The sequence below is a fragment of the Marmota monax genome, unplaced genomic scaffold (genome assembly GCF_021218885.2).
Source record: "Marmota monax isolate L192 unplaced genomic scaffold, Marmota_monax_Labrador192_F-V1.1 WCK01_AAM20220418_F8-fsc00047, whole genome shotgun sequence".
In the NCBI taxonomy this organism is placed as follows: Eukaryota; Metazoa; Chordata; class Mammalia; order Rodentia; family Sciuridae; genus Marmota; species Marmota monax.
Window position 1 is genome coordinate 9,222,732 of NW_026692072.1, and position 19,395 is coordinate 9,242,126.

Consider the following 19,395-nt stretch of genomic DNA (forward strand, 5'->3'; position numbering starts at 1 on the left):
ATCACCTTTATAGTTATGTCCATTCATGACATACTTTCCTTCCAGGAAAAAAACGAGACTACCAGAGTCTGGGGTGGCCCAGCCCAGATGAGTGCCTCAAGCTCCGCTGGGTAGAGCTGACTGCCATCGTGAGTACCTGGCTTGCAGTTTCTTCAAAAAACATTGAGTGAGTATCTTCAACCTATCCTTCCTTCATGACATTGTGACAGCAGGCCCACTGGGCTTTAGCTGACTTTAGGGATGTCCTCTTTGTCAACAGCTCTCAGAAGAGTAGCCCTCCTGGAGCTGTGGTCAGCCAAGGATGACCATTGCTGACCATAGCCACAGAATGGACTCATGTCATGACAGGGAAGCAGTGAATGTGCCCTTGCTCTCAGTGCACTCACCCACATTTTGGAGAAGCCATCAGAAATCATGTGTAACTTTGTTGAGCTGAAGGTTAGATCCCTTGTAGAAACAAACCCATGGTCTCTTGTGAACATTGAACACTTGTAGGGCAGCCAGAGCAAGTCCAGACTTACCAAAAGTGCCAGATTCAGGCCAAACACAGTTGCCTCTCTGATAACTGGTTTTTTTCATTGGACAATGTATTACGGGCTTTTTCTGTCTGTGTTAGAACTCCCCAAGGTTTACCACTAAGCCTTCTGATTTTACAATCACTCTCAGACTCACCTACTCTCAAAACTGTATTCACCACTGATAAATTGACAACTCCCAAATTTAGATCTCCAGCCCAGATCATTCTTCAAAGCCCTCAACTCGTTTATGGACTCATCTACTGAACCCTCTGTCTACATCTCTCTTAGGCACCCCAAGCTCAAGAAAACAAAACCCATGATTTTCTTGCCCACAATCCATTTAAAAAAAAAAAAAAATCACTGGTTCTTTTTTGTTGTTGTTTCATTTCATATTTTAATAAACATCTCTAGGAATTCAAGGCATCATACTTAATAACCCTTCTCCCTTCTCCCTTAAACCCAGTCTGTGCCAATTCTTGCCACTTTTACTCGCTGAGTACTTTTCCAAATCATTTACTTCATTACCACTGCTTCCTTCTGAAACAGCACTATCATCTCCACTCAGCTTCCTCCTGTTGCCCTCTTGTTCTGTGCACTCTGGCACTCTTGCCCTACTCGATCCATTTGCTCCTCAGTGCTCAGAATTATCTGAATACAAGTCAAAAAAAAAAATTTTTTTTTTTTTTTTTTTTTTTTTTGTACTGGGAATTGAACCCAGGTTGCTTAACCACTGAGCCACATCCCCAGCTCTTTTTATTTTTAATTTAGAGACAGGGTCTTTCTTGCTAAGTTGCTTAAGGCCTCGCTGAATTGCTAAGGCTGGCTTTGAAGTTACGATTCTCCTGCCTCAGCTTTTGGAGCCACTGGGATTAGAGGTGTGTGCTACCGCACCTAGGAAGTCAAATCGTATTTAAAACACTCTGGTAACTTCTTATTGCTCTGCGCCCTGTCTTGCCACCTTCAGCTTTGCCCTCCCCCCATGTGCTCTGGCCTTTACCTGCAATGTTGTTCTCACTACTTTTCTCACCTGGTTCATTCATACTTAAGATTTTCTACGTAAAACTTACTTCTTCTGGGAAACCTTCATGAACCAGCCCCCTCATGGTGCAGAGGATATATATACCATTCATTATGCCATCTTTTGATCTTTTCTAACTTACCACATCTGTAATAAGTGAGTCCTGCACAAGATGATGAGCACACAGAAGGAACCATGTTTTCTGTATTACTTTTAAATATAATTATTATAGCCCTGAGGTCTGACATGTCATAAGTTCTGTATAAATAAGAATGAATGAATGGCTTCCTGATACGTTAAAATTTTTTAAATGGCTTGTTTGAACTTAATTTTTGAAGTAAAATTCTGCAGTGCCAACTTGCCATTATCAGTGCATATGACAGTCTATAACATGTAACCCCTGTGTAGTAGGAAAATGCCCTCTTGGGGTCATAAAGGAAAGTGTCTAACATACACAGTGTGGGGCACAATTGTGTATGTAAAATTCACTTGGAGTCATAAAGGAAAATATTTTTATTACACATAGCATAATGCACAACCGTGTCTGTGGAGAATTTACTATCAAGCCTTTTGGGGACTTCTTCTATGGGGACAAGTGTGCTTTTGTGCATAAAGGAAAAGATAGGAACCAGGTATATGTGTTATCACCATCTGCACCCTGGAAGAAGTCCTACGAGAAAACCCACCCATTTGGAAACCTCCCTGGTGAGGAGTTTGTGGACGTGAGGAGGTGGAAGTCATGGGCAGCAGATTGTTAGTGCTCGTCACTCTACCCACTTGGATTTGGCTCATGTGGTATTCTTCATTTTCCAGCATCACAGAACACATAGACTTTGCCACTCCCATACAGCAGCCAGCGACAGAGCCCCTGTGCAATGGCAATCTCCCCACGAGCATGCATACCCTGGACCACTTGCATGGGGTATCCAACCGAGCCAGTCTGCACTACACTGGTGAGAGTCAGCTGACAGAGGTGAGTGATCAGCTTTGTTCAGCCTGTTGCATTTTTAGCCTCACTGTTGTGATGCAGCTGATAGTAGAAAGTACAAATGGCCAGGACTCATTTTTTGCTATTTTTCAGTTAGCTATTATCTAGGTGGCTTGAGATCTAGTGTAATGTCTTTCAGACCCTGGGACTGAGCTTATGCTTTCTTTGTGACTATAAAATTTTAAATTTGACTTATCCCTCTAGGTGGGTAGTATTCTGCCTTGCTATCAGATAGAGGCTCATGAGAGAAGTATGTGAAGCAGTTAATTCTCCTGATGGCATTCTAAAGAAGAAGGAGAGGACAGATCCAGCTTATACCTAGCAAAGAATAGACGTCAAAGATGATCGGAAAACATACCATAGATACCTACACCAGAAGATGGGCTAAATAAATTTTGGTACAGACATACCAGTAGGAAGATTGGATAGAAATATATTTATCGGCATGAAGAAATTTTCAGAATATATTATGTGAAAACATAGGTTACAGTATGTGGTATAATCCCATATTTCATGAGAAAAATAATGTAAGTATACATAGAAAAGTATCTAAAACATACTCACATATAAACATATATATACATAGAGTAGCTTTGTCTGGGTGACAAGATTACAAATAGTTTTCAATTCCCTTATTTTCTAATGTTGTTAGAGTGAATATGTTTTACATGTTTGTATTTTTACTAAGTGGGAGAGGGCTGAGAGGATGGCAGATGTCCTTAAATGTGTCTTTCCCAGACTACCTCACCAACAGAACTGCAGAAGCCACGTGCCCTCATGCCCCTGTGCCCAGTTCAGCCTCAGCACTATCATATGGGGCCTGCTTTGCCTTCACTCCTCTAATCTGCCATCTCCTTCTCTTCTAGGTATTGCAAAATCTTGGTAAAGACCAATATCCACAACAGTCACTTGAACAAATTGGTACCCGAATTGCCAAAGTTTTGGAAAAGGTAAGGCACCCTGCAGGAGCTCTAGAAATAATTGTCTACCTTCTGACTTCTTTTCCAGATTATTTGTCCCTAAATGGTTCTCACCTCTTCTATTAACTAACATTCAGTGACCAAAGGGGTAGTATGACATGTCAGGACATTTTAATGACGTTTCCATTCGTTTTTCCTTTACTTGGTTACATTTTTTTCTTCCTCTTTGTTTACCTCCTATGGGAGACTGAACCAAGTCAATTTCTCATCTCACTCCAGCTTAGGTTTATAGAGGTGCTGGTATTGGCAACCATGGAATCTAGGTATATGAAATAAGACAGGTGTTCCTTTGGCGAAGGAAGTTTGGCTTTTGGATGGCAGATGGGCATTATACCTTGAAATAGCTTTTCTCTTCAAATCTTGAAGCAAAGGATTTACAAAACTGCATTTTCAAACAGCCTACAGAAAACATAATTGAAAATCTCAGACTACTCTTCTACTTCTGTGTGATATTTTTGTAAAGAGGGGTTTTTAATTTTGTTACTTTATAGCTAAGAACCTCTCCATTTTATTACTGTATCATACTCAAGAGGTTGTATAATAGTGATTAGGAAAAGCAACTCAAGCTCCAGTATGAGCATGACAGCGCAGGAGAACCCCTCCTTCCTCAGTGTCACACATGGGAAATCTATTAGCATAGTCCGTTTATAATGAAGTAAAGCACAGATGTGCTCCCCAGATTTAAAAAAAAAAAAACATAAAGGTTTCCAAAAGCAGTTAAGATCAACACTGAAGCCATACAGGACAAATTGTAGCATAATCTGGGCTAGGCTAGCAATTTCAGAATATGTCAGAAATCCATTACCTAAAGAGACTTTATGTAGCCCAACCAGGAAAATCCCTGATAATTAAACAGAGCAGCCACAGCATTGGTACAAACATATAAGAAAGCCAGAGAGGAAACAGCAGTAAATTAACCAGAGAACCCTCAGTAAAAAAACAATAGGATTGTGGGATAGATTACAAATAAGTTTAGACTTTGGGCTGTGAACTTTAAAATTTATTCATAAATTTGTTTTCACAGCTTTCTTAAATTTATTCATGAATCACAGCAAAAACATAAAAACGTAGGAAGAGATTAGCAAAGACTGTGAAAACAGAAGAAAATAGAAAACAACCCCAGAAAGTGACAACACTAGAAGAAGCGACAAAAGACTATAACACAAACACAAAAAGGGACATATAGGACAGAAATGAGAAGACCAAAATCAAAGAGTTAAAAAGAATTGAAGAAAGTATGATAGGAAAGAGTTAAATAAACACAACATAGCCAGTCTTATTTTATTTCTATGAAATATATTTACAAGCACATACTAAATGTTAGGGGAAACTGATCCAAAGTAGCAGCAGTGCTTATTCAAACAAATTATTTGACTTTCAAAAGAAAGAAAAAGTCCTTGACACCTGACCTCTAACAGCAGATTAGTCTCCAAGAGAGATTCTTTCACTTCGGCACTTTTAAAGTTATTGTTGGTCTTATAAAAAGTATGTCTATGAAAACCTTTCTCTTCATTTAAAACAAAACAAAACAAAACAAAAAGGCAGACACATGAAGTGGGAACTAGCCGAAAAGCTGGGGCTAGAGCTTGGGGTGGGGGGACTCTACTCCACCTTGAGGAGAGATGTTAATAAGCTGAGTACAGAGCCTTGAGCCAATGCCTGGTGGAGCTGGGCCTCCTTAGACACCCTCACTGAACTGATATAACTTGTGAAAGAACAATTTAGAATTAGGAAAACCAAATCACGAGGTAATTGGCTAAAGGAAGATTTGAAAAGAGAGTCAACAGAATATTAGAAAGAAATATAAATAAATAATTTCCAAATTAAGGCAAAACAAAAAGGAATACAAGAGCAAATAAACATGATGGATAATGCCTAAGGAAAACAGAAGACATAAATGAGGAACTGGTTGGTTTGGTTTTTGTTTTTTTGGGTTTTTTTGCAGTGCTGGGGATGGAACCCAGGGCCTTGTGCTTGCTAGGCAATATACCTCAACATTGTAAAAGCTATCTATGCTAAACCCAAAGGAATATGCATAGGAAAAGAGGAATTCAAACTATCCCTATTTGCTGGTGACATGATTCTATATTTAGAAGATAAAAAACAATTCCACCAGAAAACTTCTAGAACCAGTAAATGAATTGAGCAAAGTAATATGATATTAAATCAACCCCATAAATCAAATGTGTTCCTATACATCAGTGATGAATCCACTGCAAGAGAAATTAGGAAAACTGCCCCATTCGCAATAGCCTCAAAAAAAAAAAAAAAAAACTTGGGAATCAGTGTAACAAAAGAGATGAAAGACCTCTACAATGAGATCTACAGAACACTAAAGGAAGAAATTGAAGAGGACCTTAGAAGATGGAAAGATCTCCCAGGCTCTTGGATAGGCAGAACTAATATTGTCAATATGGCCATGCTACCAAAAGCGTTACAGAGATTTAATGCAATTTCTATTAAAATCCTAATGACATTCTTCATAGAAATAGAAAAGGCAACCATAAAATTCATCTGGAAAAATAAGAGACCCAGAATAGCCAAAGCAATGCTTAGCAAGAAAAACAAAGCAGGAAGCATCACAAATACCAGGCCTTAAACTATACTACAGAAGTATAATAACAAAAGCAGCATGGTATTGCACCAAAGCAGACATGTACAAAGTAGAAAACACAGAGACAAATCTACCTAAATACAGTTATCTCATACTAGACAAAGGCACCATAAACATAAATTACAAAGAAGAAAATATTCTTTAATCAGAATTCAAAAAATAAAATAAAAATTAATGCCAAGAAAAGCCAGGCAAGGTGGCTTATGCCTGTAATCTTAGTAGTTCAGGGGGCTGGGGCAGGAGGATAGCAAGTTTAAAGCTAGCCTCAGCAACTCAGCAAGCCCCTGTCTCAAAAAATAAAAAGGGCTGGGGGTACGACTCGGTGATTAAGCCCCTGTGTTTAATCTCAATTAATGACAAAAATGTTCTTCCGCCTAGAAATTCTAAACATTATGTAAGCAGCTCCTGAGTCAAGGAGGAGGTATAGAATATAAGTTGTGATTCCTTCAAAGTAATCGTGAAAACAAAATATCAGAATGGATCTTGAACAGATATCAGAGGAATTTTCATAACATTATACCCATATGAGTAAAAGTGCAAAAAAAAGAAGAAAACATAAAACACCCAAAGAGAGGAATACAAACCAAAACAAAACAACGCAAAAGAAAAGAATTAACACAAAGAAAAGAATGTATTATGCAGAAAATTGATAGAAATAATCTAAAAGTTGATTTCTTACATATATTAATAAAATAGACAAATCACTAGCTAATACATGAAAAGGGGATTGCCTGAATAATCAAAAATAAGGACTAACCATCAAAATAGAATATTAAAAAATAAGACTACTTTGAAAAAAAACAAGAAACTATATAATTTATTCAAATAAATTTTAAAACTTAGATGAAATTTGTAGAAAAGAACGACTTACAACAATTGACCTTAGTAGAGACAGAGTCAAATTCAGAAAAATTGGTATAGGAAAAAAATGGAGAAAAGAGTTAACTTCAGCCATAAATTCACTAGGCCCAGATGACTTCATGGGACATTTCTAACTAATCTTTAAAGACCAAAAAATGCCAGTGCTGCTATATTTCAGAGAATTGAAAAAAAGAAAGAAAACTTATTTATGAAGCAAATATATCATTTGTTTTAGTCAGCTTTTTTGCTGCTGTGACTGAAAGACCCGACTAGAAAAACTGCAGAAGAGGAAAGGTTATTTAGGGGCTTACGGTTTCAGAGGTACGTAAGTGGCCATCTCCATACCTCGGGGCTCAAGTTGAGGCAGGACATTATGGCCGAAGAGCATGGCAAAGGGAAGCAGCTCACATGATGATCAGGAAGCAGAGAGAGACCCCACTCTCCAGATACAAAATATATACCCCATAGCCACACCCCTAATGAACCATTTTCCATAGCCACACCCCACCTGCCTCCAGACACCACTCAATTAATCCCATCACGGATTAATTCTCTGATTAGGTTTTAAGGCTACAACCCAATCAGTTCTCCTCCAAACCTTCTTGTATGATCTCACACGTGAGCTAGATGTGGGGGACACCACATCTAAACCATAACATCATTGATACCCAAATCTGAAAAAAAAAAAATATATCAAAAACTGTGAACCTATTTCACTTGTCAACCTCAATTCAAATGTATTAAACAAAATATTAACAAACAGAATCCAGCAGCATATTAAAAATATACACACACACATACATACACATCAATCATGACCAGGTACCCCAGGAATGCAAAATTGGTTCACTATTTAGAAACCATGAATATTCCTCATATTCAAAGAGATAAAGGGGAAAATCATATAATTATACCCAAACTTGCACAAGCATTGGACACATCCTATACCAACTTATATTGAGAGCTCTAACTTAGGAAGTGGTAGATACTTAACATGATATGTGTTATATGTGTTATGTACACATATGTATATAATCATGCTAAGTATATGTATGTATATACATGTATGTCAGACATGTATGTGTCTAACATAGGTATTGTACATAGGAGGCAAGCCAGGACCTTACAAGATATTATCTAGACACTTCCCTGTTTAAGAACAAGATAAGAATGTCCACTTTATCTACTCTACTTAACAAGAGTACGGGAATATTGATGTAGAGAAAGAAAACAAAGACAATCAGACTGCCTACTTGTATCTAAGAAGATTATAATCCAAAATAATTCATGGAAAAGCAAAGAATAAGAATTTAATCAGGCAACAGATTAAAAATTAATACACATATAAAATTAATATTCCAGTTAGGATGTGGTAGGTCAGGACAGGTCAGTAAATTGTAATAACTTGAAAGAGCCAGGTAAACCTTTAAATTCATATTTTTGAAGGCATCACAGAACTGCAGAAGCAATGGGACATGAAAGAACTCAATTAGTAGTGACAGAAGAACCTTTCTAAGGTGAGTTGCCAGTGACCAGCTGTTCAGTTCCCCCATCCCCAACCCCCATGGGGGCTTTTGCTGATTCTGGATCTGAGCTAAGAATCAGGCCTAGTCCACAGAAAAAGCAAATGCTGGGAAAAAGAAAAACAGCAAGGCTTGTCGCAGTTGCACAAGGAAGGATTAACGGGTTGGAAATGGAACATACAGCCAGTTCTTTTCCAAGGAGCATTTAATTAGCACTAAGGCCACCACACAGGAGTCTGGGGAATTTGCCTAACAACTTAAAAAATAAATAAATAAAAGTAGAGTGAAGTATTTTCATTTCACATTTCTTAGGAAACAAAGAACCAACCTTAAGCACATGGTTGGTCTTTCCCTCAAGATTTTCATTTGGAAGCTGCCTGTATGGGAGAGTGAAGTATGCGGGGAACCTCTAAGACAGACACCCACCAGGGGCTTTTAATCAAAAATCCCTCAGTGCCACACTAAGGAACAGGGATGAGCCAGAGGTGATTGAGTCTTAAATGAAACTGCAAGCCAGCCCAACCCATCTCAGTATATCTATTAATTTAAGAACAAAATATGGACAGGAATGAATTGACCTGTCCATCACTACATTTGCCTAGTGGAAGGAAGGAAGACCCTGCCCCGCTGAAATCTAGTGCCATCTGGACCCCCTGGTTTTAACATACAAGCACCGGAAGACAGTTTAAGAAATGCTAGAGGCACTGGAGTCATTGCACAGTGGTAGTGCACTTGCCTAGCACGTGTAAGGCACTGGGTTCAATTCTCAGCACCACATATAAATAAATAAAGGTTCATTGAAAACTAAAAAAATAAATAAATAAAATTGTGTGTGCTAGTATTAAAAAAAAAAAGAAAGAATTGCAAAGAGACAGAAACTTGGCTGATGACAAAACAAAATGCAGACAATAGGAGCAGACACACAGATAATCCAGATACTTTAGCTAATACACAAAGCCTTTAAAATAACCACAATTAGTACGTTCACAAAAACAGAGGAAAAGATGGAGGAAATAGATGAAAAAGACATTTTCCCTAGAGAGTTAGAAGCTATAAAAAAAAGAATATCAACATTTTAGAACTTTAAAATACAATAAATAACAAAAGAACTCTTTGAGTGGGTTTAATATCAGATTGAGCACATCAGAGCCAGGAATTGGTAAATTAGAATAATATGCAAACTAAACCACCAAGAATGGGGAAAAGCTGGTAAGAGCATAAGAACTATGATGGAAAAATAATTGAAGTTTCAGAGGTAGAGGAGGGAGAACAGGGCAGAAGAAATAAGCAAGAAATATTCCAAAATGGATGAAAGATATCAGCCTACAAATTCTAAAAGCTCAACAAACCCCAAGCACAATAAGGAGGAAAAAAAAAAATCACACATAGGCACATCATGGTGAAACCATTTGTAGTCCACAGGCCTCCTGTCTGGACTAGGCTCAGCCAGGCACTTCAGCTGGTATCAGCTGAAGTCACCATGCAGCCAGGGCTAGACACACAAAATAATGTCATTCACACACTTGGAGCCTCCTGGAAAGGCTGAAAGAGTGGGAAGCCAGGCTCTAGCTCCAATCATCTATCCAGTACAGTGGCCAGCACAGAATCGCTCAGGGTTCTTTACAATACCTGGCCTGGATAGGAGAGTGAAGTATGCTGGGAACCTCCAAAAGGGAAAGTCTTTTAGAAGAAATTGCTAGTAGTGACGAACATGTGGCCCACGTTTCTTCCAAGTAAAAAAGCAACAGTAAGAGCAGTAGCTTCTTAATAGATGTGATGGAAACCAGAAGCCAATGTAGCCACATCTTTAAAGTGCTAGACAAAGAAAACTACATGCCTAAAATTCTGTGCCAGCAACAATATCCTTCAAAAGCAACAAAAATAAAGATGAGTTCAGTAGAACAAAAACGGAAGAGAATTTGGCACCAGAAGGGCTGCACTGAAATAAAAACTAAAGGGAATGGGCTGGGGTTAGAGCTCAGTGGGTAAAGTGCTTGCTTCACGTGCACAAGGCCCTGAGTTCAATCCCCAGCACCACAAAAAAAAAAAAAAAAAAAAAAAAAAAAATGGAACTCCTCAGGAAAATGATCCCAGATAGAAATATGGACATGCAAGAAGAAATGAAGAACACTGGAAAGAAAAATACAGTCAAGCAGAAACTGTACAAAATAATAATTGTTGCACCCTGAGCAGTTTCAATTTTGTGCTTATCTAGAATTTATGGTAACAGCAGCATAAGTGATAAGGGGGAAATAAATAGAGTTTTAATTGGTATCAGCCAAGCAGTGAAAGTAACAATTTGCATTGGACTTTAATAACGATACATGTTTTATGCCCTAGGCTAACTACTAAAAATTTATTTTAAAATATAACTTAATAGAAGGAAATGGAATAATGTGAAATATTTAATTAATCCAACATAAAACAATAAAGATAAAAGCACATAAAACTATAACACAAATAGTAAATACAGATGCAAGTACATCATTAGATAAGTGAAAACCACTATTAATTTAAGAACTAAGTGTGGACCAGGTTTTTTTAATCTAACCATATATGCTGTTTATGAGAAAAACACTTTAAATATTAGAATACAGAAAGGTTGAAGGTACAGATATGGAAGTAATATATACAAACAGTAATAAAAGAAATTTGGTGTGGTTACACTCGTAACAGAAAAAGTGAATTTTAAAGAAGCTTGCTAGAGTTAAAGTGGTGTTTTTCATAATGACCAAGGGACCTGTTGTAAGCTGAAGTGGCCCCCAAAAGATACCTATGTCTGAATCCCTGGAACCTGTGCAAGTTACCTAATATGACAGAAAAGAATTTTTCAGATAAGATTAAGTATTGGGAGATGGAGAGATTATTTTGGATTACAAATTGGAAGATGGAGAGATTATTTTGGATTACGTAGGAGGGTACTAAATCCAGTCACGTGTATTCTTATAAAAGAGGGACAAAGGGGGAAATTTGACATAGATAGAAGAGGAGATGGCAATATGACCACAGAGATAGAGGTTGAAGTGATAAGGCCACAAGACAAAGAATGCTAGCAACTACCAAAGACCAAAAGAAGTAAGAAATAGATTCTTCTCTAGATCCTCTGGAGAGAGTACACCCCTGACACATTGATTTCAACCCAGTAGTACTGATTTCAGATGTCTTGTCTACAAAAGAGTAAATTTCTGTTGTATTAAACCATCAAATTTTTGTTTGTTTGTCACAGTAGACACAGAAAACTAACGCAGATTAAATAATACAAGGTAGATAAGCTTCATAAACTGTATGAAATCAATAACATCGCTTTAAATATATAAACACTGACATATCTCAAAGAAAAAACACATAATCCCAATCTAGGTAGATTTAAGTTTGCAAGAAAGAATATTTATCATATGTACACATTTAACATATGATTGAGCCTAAAGAGGACTTCAGTAGTTATTATTATTTAGCATGTGTCTCTGACCAAAATAGATTAAGCTAGAATGAGTAAAACTACCATAAAATGACAAATAGCCTTCAGGTACATAGCAAAACCCAAAAAGAAAAGAGAGTTTTAAAATTTTTTATTTGTACATTATAATTATACATAAGAGTGGGATTCATTATATCATACACATGCACATAATTTGTTCAATCTCCATTTTAACTTTTAAAAATGTCTAAGACCTAAGTGAGGAAAAATATAAAACATATATGAAAGATGTAACGTACTCTTGAATGTAAAGTCTTGGCATCAAGAGAATGTTTATTTCTCCCTAATTTAATTTGTCATTTTACTGTAATAACAATAAAAATTCCTTGTCTTCTCTGCTTCCAAAAAAACAATTCTAAGTCCATCTGGAAGAATGGACAAGCAAGAATCTCCAGGTAAATTGTGAAAAAGAACAGTTGGAGAAAAGGAGCATTTAATCTTCTATTAAAACATACATGAAATCTTTAATTAAAACAATTTGATAGTGTACATGAAAACACAGGTCAGTGGGAAAGGACAGGAAGCTGACTGCATGTGGCCATTTAGTATGCTATAAAGGCAGCATCTCAACAGTGAGGAGAAATGCATGTTTTGTTGTTTTTTGGTTTAATTTGTGTTGGACTGAGCAAGGTTTTCTTTTTATTTTTTATTTGTTCTCTTTATTACACATGATAGTAGAATGTGTTATACATACATGGAGCATAACTTCCCATTCTTGTGGTTGTACATGATGTGGAGTTACACTGGTGGTGTATTCATATATGAACACAGGAAAGCAATGTCTGATTCATTCTACTGTCTTTCCCATTCCCATCCCCCTCCCTTCCCTTCATTCCCCAAATGCATATTTTAAATCTGGATAAGGAGAAAGGTAAAGCTAAAGCACATTATTCCACATATACCAAGATAAATTTCAAATGATTCAGATTTAAATTAATATAAACATGATCTCATATAAGTACAAATATAATACATGGGAATTCTCTATAACCTTAATGTAATAAAATTTTTCTAATTGGCTCAGAATTCATACATTATAAAGAAGGTTAATAAAATAAATTATATAAAGATTTTTGAACTTGCATTTAAATAAACACTAAAGAAACTAAAAAGGTAAATGAAAATCTGAGCACAATAGTGTAGTATATTAGAAATAAAGTGTTTTAAAACCTAATTTCTAAGGAGCATCTAAAAAGAAAAGGAAAAACAACAATCCTTTAGAAAAATGGGCTAGACACTGCAGAATGGGCTAGACATGGCATAAAAGATCAGAGAGAATGACAAGAAATATTCAGATTTTTTCTTCTTAAAGAAGAAAAAAGAACAGAAAATACATTTTCTTTTTTAGCACAATCTGTTGTAATACAGATGGGTGAGGATTCAGACATAGTAATCAACAGAATTTGAAATTGTTGCAGGGGTAGAGGAATAAAATTGGATACTAGAAGAGCCAAAATCTTTATAAGAAGCTGGGCAGAGAACAGAGTAGTAATCTTGACAGTCCACTGGCATATCCTGAAACTGCAGAGCAATCTATGGCCATACCATCCTGAATGTGCCCAGTCTTGTCTGAAACTACAAGACACAGGGGGCCAGGGAGCCAAGCAGAAAGCTCTGAAAAAACAGTTTTGGCGATCCCACCATACTGCAGAGGCAGGGCCCACCACTGAAAACAGGGACATCTGATAACTGTCCCAGGATTTCATTTGGAAGGTCTGGAGATGAGCTTTTTATGAAGAAACGAAACAGGAAAATGAGCCTTTCCACATTGGAGTGTCGGCCAACTCTGCCGTTGGTGATTGGATTACATTTATAACACTTTCCTTGCCGTAGTGAAGAAAGGGTGAATGCTCTCCTTAAGAAGATAACGTCATCTGGAACCTCTGCAGTTTTTAGACACCTTTAATAAAATTGTACTGGACACCCAAGAGTTGGGGCTGAAAACCAAGAGGAAAGGACAGACAATAGAAATATACCCACAGATGACCCAGGCATTGGAGCTAAGGCAAGGACTTTAAAATAACAATGATTCATGCCTTCAAGAGTATAGAAGGGCTGGGGCACAGCAGTAGCACATTTGCCTGGCAGGTGTGTAGCACTGGGTTCGATTCGAAGCACCACATATAAATAAATAATAAAATAAAGGTCTACCAACAACTAAAAAAAAATTTTTTTAAAAAGAATAATAATATAGGAGAAAAGATAAAAAGAAAATTTCTCCAGAAAATTGAAACTTGTAGGTAAAAATAACCAATTGAACATTCTCTAGCTAAGAATTACAATAACTGAAACTAAGAACTCTGGAGCTTGGTGTGTGTGTGTGTGTGTGTAGAGAGAGAGAGAGAGCGCTTAGTATGTATATATATATATTTTTTTCACTATAACAAAATAAGATTAAATAATGGAGAACCCTGTGTAAATGGTTAAATGACATTTGACAAGAGGCCAAGACCATTTATTGGGGAAAGGACGGTCTCTTAAACTAATACTAGGAAAACTGTATATACACGTGCAAAAAATGTACTTGGACCCTTACCTCATACCACCTACAAAAATTAACTCAGAATGGGTGAAAGACCACTGTGTAAGACTGAAAACTATATAACTCTTAGAAGAAACATGAGAGGAAAACTTCAAGACACTGGACTTTGGCAAGAATTTCTTGGATATGACACCAAAAGCACATGTAACAGAAGCAAATAGATACATTGGGCAGCATCAGGATTAAAACCTGTGTTAAGGGCATGTGCAGAACCATGGAAAAAGACTGTGGAGGGGGAGGAAATATCTGCAAATCATGTATCTGATGAGCAGCTAATATCCAGAATACATAAAGAAATGTTGTAACTCCATAACAAAAACCAAGTCACCAGTCTAAACATGTGCAGAGGATGTGAATAGATGTTTCTTCAAAGGTGACATACAAGTGGCCAGTGGCTTAAGAGAAGACAGTCAGTATCAGTATTAGGGAAATGTACATCAAAACCACAGTAATGTATCACCTCAGACCTGTTAAAATAACTATATTAAAAAATACAGGCTGGGGTTGTGACTCAGCGGTAGAGCATTCGCCTAGCACATGCAAGGCGCTGGGTTTGATCCTCAGCACCACATATAAATAAATAAAAATAAAATAAAGGTATTGTGTCAACTACAATTTAAAAATATTTTTTAAAAATATAAAATAAAGTGAGTGGTGGTGAGAATGTAGAGGACTCGGAATCCTTGTGCACTGTTGGTAGGAATGTAAAATACTGTGGTTGCCATGAAAAAGGTATCATAATTCCTCGTATCATAATTCCTCAAAAACTTAAAAATAGAATGACTATATGAACCAGCTGTTCTACTTGTGGGTATATATTCAAAAGAATTGAAATCATCTCAATGAAATATTTGCACGCCCATGTTCAGAGCTTGATATATATATATTTTTTTCACTATAACAAAAAGGTGTAAGCAATTCATTTGCCATCAAAAGATGAATAGATCACAAAATGTGGTACATATAATATAGGGATACAGCCTTAATAAGAAAGGAAATTTAGACCATGCTACAACATGGATGAATCCTAAGGATTGTGCTAAATGAAATAAGCCAGTCACAGACAAATACTGAATGATTTCACTTATATGAGGTATCTAGAGTAGTAAAATTTATAGTCAGAAAATAGAGACTGGAGGAAATGATAGTTTTTTAATGGACATAGAGCTTCAGTTTTCCCAGATGAAAAAGTTATGAAGATTTTTTTTGTACAGCAATATGAATATACTAAATAAACTGTGCACATAAAAAGTATTAAGATGGTAAATCCTATTTATGCAGTATTTACTACAATTTTAAAAATCAAAAAAAAATAAAATAAAATAAAAATAAAAATCAAATTAGTAGAATATATAATTTGTTGCAGCAGAAGAAATGAATGATAGATTGAGGCAGGTTATTAGAAAATATCCAAACTGAAACAGTAAGACATAAAAGAAATTTAAGGGGCTTCAGATAAGGGCATGAAGGACATGTGATATACATCCAGAAAGAAAAGTCCACATGTGGAATACCTGGAAGAGGAGAGAGAATGGGGCAGAAGCAATGGTTGAAGAGGTAATGATTAAGAATTTCCAAAAATCCAGGCACAGTGGCACACACCTGTAATCCCAGCAGCTTGGGAGGCTGAGACAGGAGGATCACAAGTTCAAAGCCAGCCTCAGCAAAGGCAAGGCACTAAGCAACTCAGTGAGACCCTGTTTCTGAATAAAATACAAAATAGGGCTGGGGATGTGGCTCAGTGGCCAAGTGCCCCTGAGTTCAATTCCTGGTACCCCCCCCAAAAAAAAAAAGATGAAAGGTGTTATTCTACAGACTCAAGAAAGTCTGTGAAGAAGCCCCACTGTAATATCATAGCCAACTTCTATAAACAAAAGATAGAATAAAATCTCAAGATAGAGAAAAAATATATGTTTTTTCAAGTGAACAACTATAACTGACAGCCAGCTTCTCAACAAGAGCAGTAGGACCAGAATACAAAGGAATGACACATCTCGATTGCTGAATAAAAACACTGCCAACTTAGAATGCTGCACCTGAAAATACCCTGCAAAATAAAGCAAATACAATATTCATTATGTGTGGTATTGGCCAAAAGATAGACAAATAAACCAATGAACAGAATAGGAGGCCATACACGTATGGTCAGGTGATTGCAGGAGCATCAAAGTATTTGAATGTGGAAAGTAAAAATCTCTTCAACAAGATGTTTCTGGAGCAGCTGGATATTCAGATACAAGGGGAAGAGTGCAACCCATACCTCACATCCACAATCGCCAACTGGAGATGAGTCATGGACAACAGGAAAGTGAAGCTAAAACAATAAAACTACAAGAACAAAATATAAGAGGATATATTCAAGTCCCCAGTGTATGTAGGTAAAAAAATCTTAGGACATAAAAAGCATGAATTACATAAGAGAAAATTGATAAATTTGGCTTCATCAAAATTAAAACTTCAACAGATACTTAAGAAAATAGACAAACCACGGACATAAAATATTCGCAGCTCATGTATCTGACACAGGACCTGAATCCAGAACATAAAGAACTACACATGCAAAATAAAACCCAATGAGATATCATTTACATACTTTTCTAGAAGGGTTAAAATGAAAGATTGATAATAGCAAATGTTGGAGAGGGTGGGTAGCTAGCAACAGGAGCCCTCCTATATTGCTAGCAGGAGTGTAAAATGGGATCATCATTTTGTAAACAAGTTGGCAGTTTATTAAAAAGCTAAGCATGTATAACCCAGTAATTTTATTCCTGAATGTTTATCAAAGATATATGAAAACATGTCAAAAAATACTTGTTAGAAAATGTACACAGCAGCTATTCCCAATAGCTACTGAAATTGGAAACAGATGCCCATGAGTGGAAGATGGAGAGACACTGGATCATACATTGGATGCTCTTCAGCAAGAAAGAACCAGCATCCACAAACCCAACAATATGCTAACAAAAGAAGTTGGCGAATGTACAGTTTCAACTGTATGAAGTTCTAGAATAGGCAAAACTCACCTGTGGGGATAGAAGTCAGGTCAGCAATCACTTTGTGGAGGAAGGTGTTGACTGGGAAGCAACATGAAAGAACTTTCTGGATTGTTGGATATTACAGTTTTTAAAATAAAGATTTTAGTAACCCAAAAACAGATCCATTACCAGCAGACTTGCACAAAAAAATCACAAAAGGGATTTTTTTGGGCAGTAGGAAAAGTAACCCAGATGGAAATTCAGAAATACTGAAATAGCAAAGAACAACTGAAAAAGTAAATATAAATAAGTATGGTGCTATCAAATTAAGACAGTAAGACCTTCCAAAGTTAAAATTTATGACTAAAGTACTACAGTCAGCAGAAGGGAGTTGCCTTGATCAGTTTGGGTAATCCAGGGTCCCATTAGACATTTCACGTTCATGCCCTTCACTGGCCTCATTTGACGCTCAGATTATGGGATGGGAAGTGTGGTGAGTGTGGACCTCCAGAGGGAGCCTTCATAGTAGTTCACACGCTAGGCCAGGGGCCAGTAGTTGCCAGTCTCCCTTTCCTGTCAAATGGCAGCTCATATACAAAGGAACAAATTAAATGATTTATTGTGCTAACTGCTGTGGCTTAGGTTGTCACAAGATGCATATAAAAATGAGTAGCTTTTGCATCATCTCCCAGGCATGGCTGTCTACAAGAACCATGACACTTGGGAGCACAAAGCTGTGGCTTTCCACCAGGTATCTGAAGTGTATTTACAGTTGTGCTGTTTAGATACAGCTCACCAACCAGGGTCATCTTTATCATAAGCTATGTTGCTTATAATCGCTCACATTCCCCCTTTGCAGGTTTTCAGGGGAGTAGAGCTAGAAGGTTAAATCCAACATTGGTTTCCATTGTAGATTCACCGAGTAACCTCTATGGCCCTGTTAATAACTTAAATACAGTACTCAGACTTTTAGGATGTGTGAAAATCACAATCTTATTAAAAGTGATTGTTGGGCCCTTAGGATCCCACTTCCATATTCAGTAGGTCTAGGGTCAAGATCAGGATTTACATTTCTGAAGAGTTCCCAGGTGATACTGGATGGTGCTGCTCGTCTGAGGACCGTGCTTTGAAACCCCTGCCTTAGGAAATGGCAAGAACAACACAAGTGCTACTTTCCTGTTTGCCATCCACAAAATAGCAAGGATATCTACATTTTCTTGGCTTCAACTTTTACAGTAGTCGTTATTCTGTATTATTTATTCAGATGTCCATCAATAATTATCTCCTTAAGGAGTTTCTGAGTTTGCATTGCCATAATTTTCACAGTCAGCAGATCTGTTTTAGACTTAAGTCTGCACACATTATCAGAACCTTAAGTCTCATCCCTTGTTGCTCTCCACACACAGTGCTCAGAAGATTTTGCAAAGGTCTCTTCCTGCTGTGGCCCAGTTCTTCACCAAGCTGCTGCTATTGCCACTGTGGTCAGTTTGTTTGCCAGGCTGCCACATAGTTCTGTTTGACCTTGTGAGCAGATGCACAGTCATTCTTCCACTTTGGTCCCCCGCCTCCCCAGGTGCTGGCTCATAGATGCTACTAGATGCTGACTGGATGAGCAGCTAGTCCAGTTTGATTGGAGCCAACCAGCAGCTCCACCTTCTTCATCCAGTCACAGACCCAGGCACAAACATGGGAGTCCTTGCAGAGTTTGGCCCAGATGCACCAGCTGCCCCAAGGCAGGCAGTGTCATTCCTTCTAGGCAGCCTCACTGTTGCAGCTGGGTTTCTGGTTGGATCGATTTCATGGACAGTGGAGAGCAGTGGTCATTTTTTGGCATAAGTTTGTATCCAGCTTTTATCTCTTCCCACAAGAGGAAGTTTCATCCTCTGCCACACAGTGGC

At 37.4% G+C, this 19,395-nt stretch overlaps 1 protein-coding gene across 2 annotated transcripts in view; it reads left to right on the forward strand.

Moving 5' to 3' along the window:
• The window catches only part of Ttc17 (tetratricopeptide repeat domain 17), a 119,678-nt gene that overhangs the window by 88,190 nt on the left and 12,093 nt on the right, over positions 1-19,395 (forward strand). For both annotated transcript variants that reach the window (XM_058583407.1, XM_046456284.2), the window contains 3 exons: positions 46-166; positions 2,350-2,509; positions 3,391-3,474. In XM_058583407.1, the coding sequence (XP_058439390.1) occupies positions 46-166; positions 2,350-2,509; positions 3,391-3,474 (365 nt within the window). The remainder of the gene's footprint in view (positions 1-45; positions 167-2,349; positions 2,510-3,390; positions 3,475-19,395) is intronic.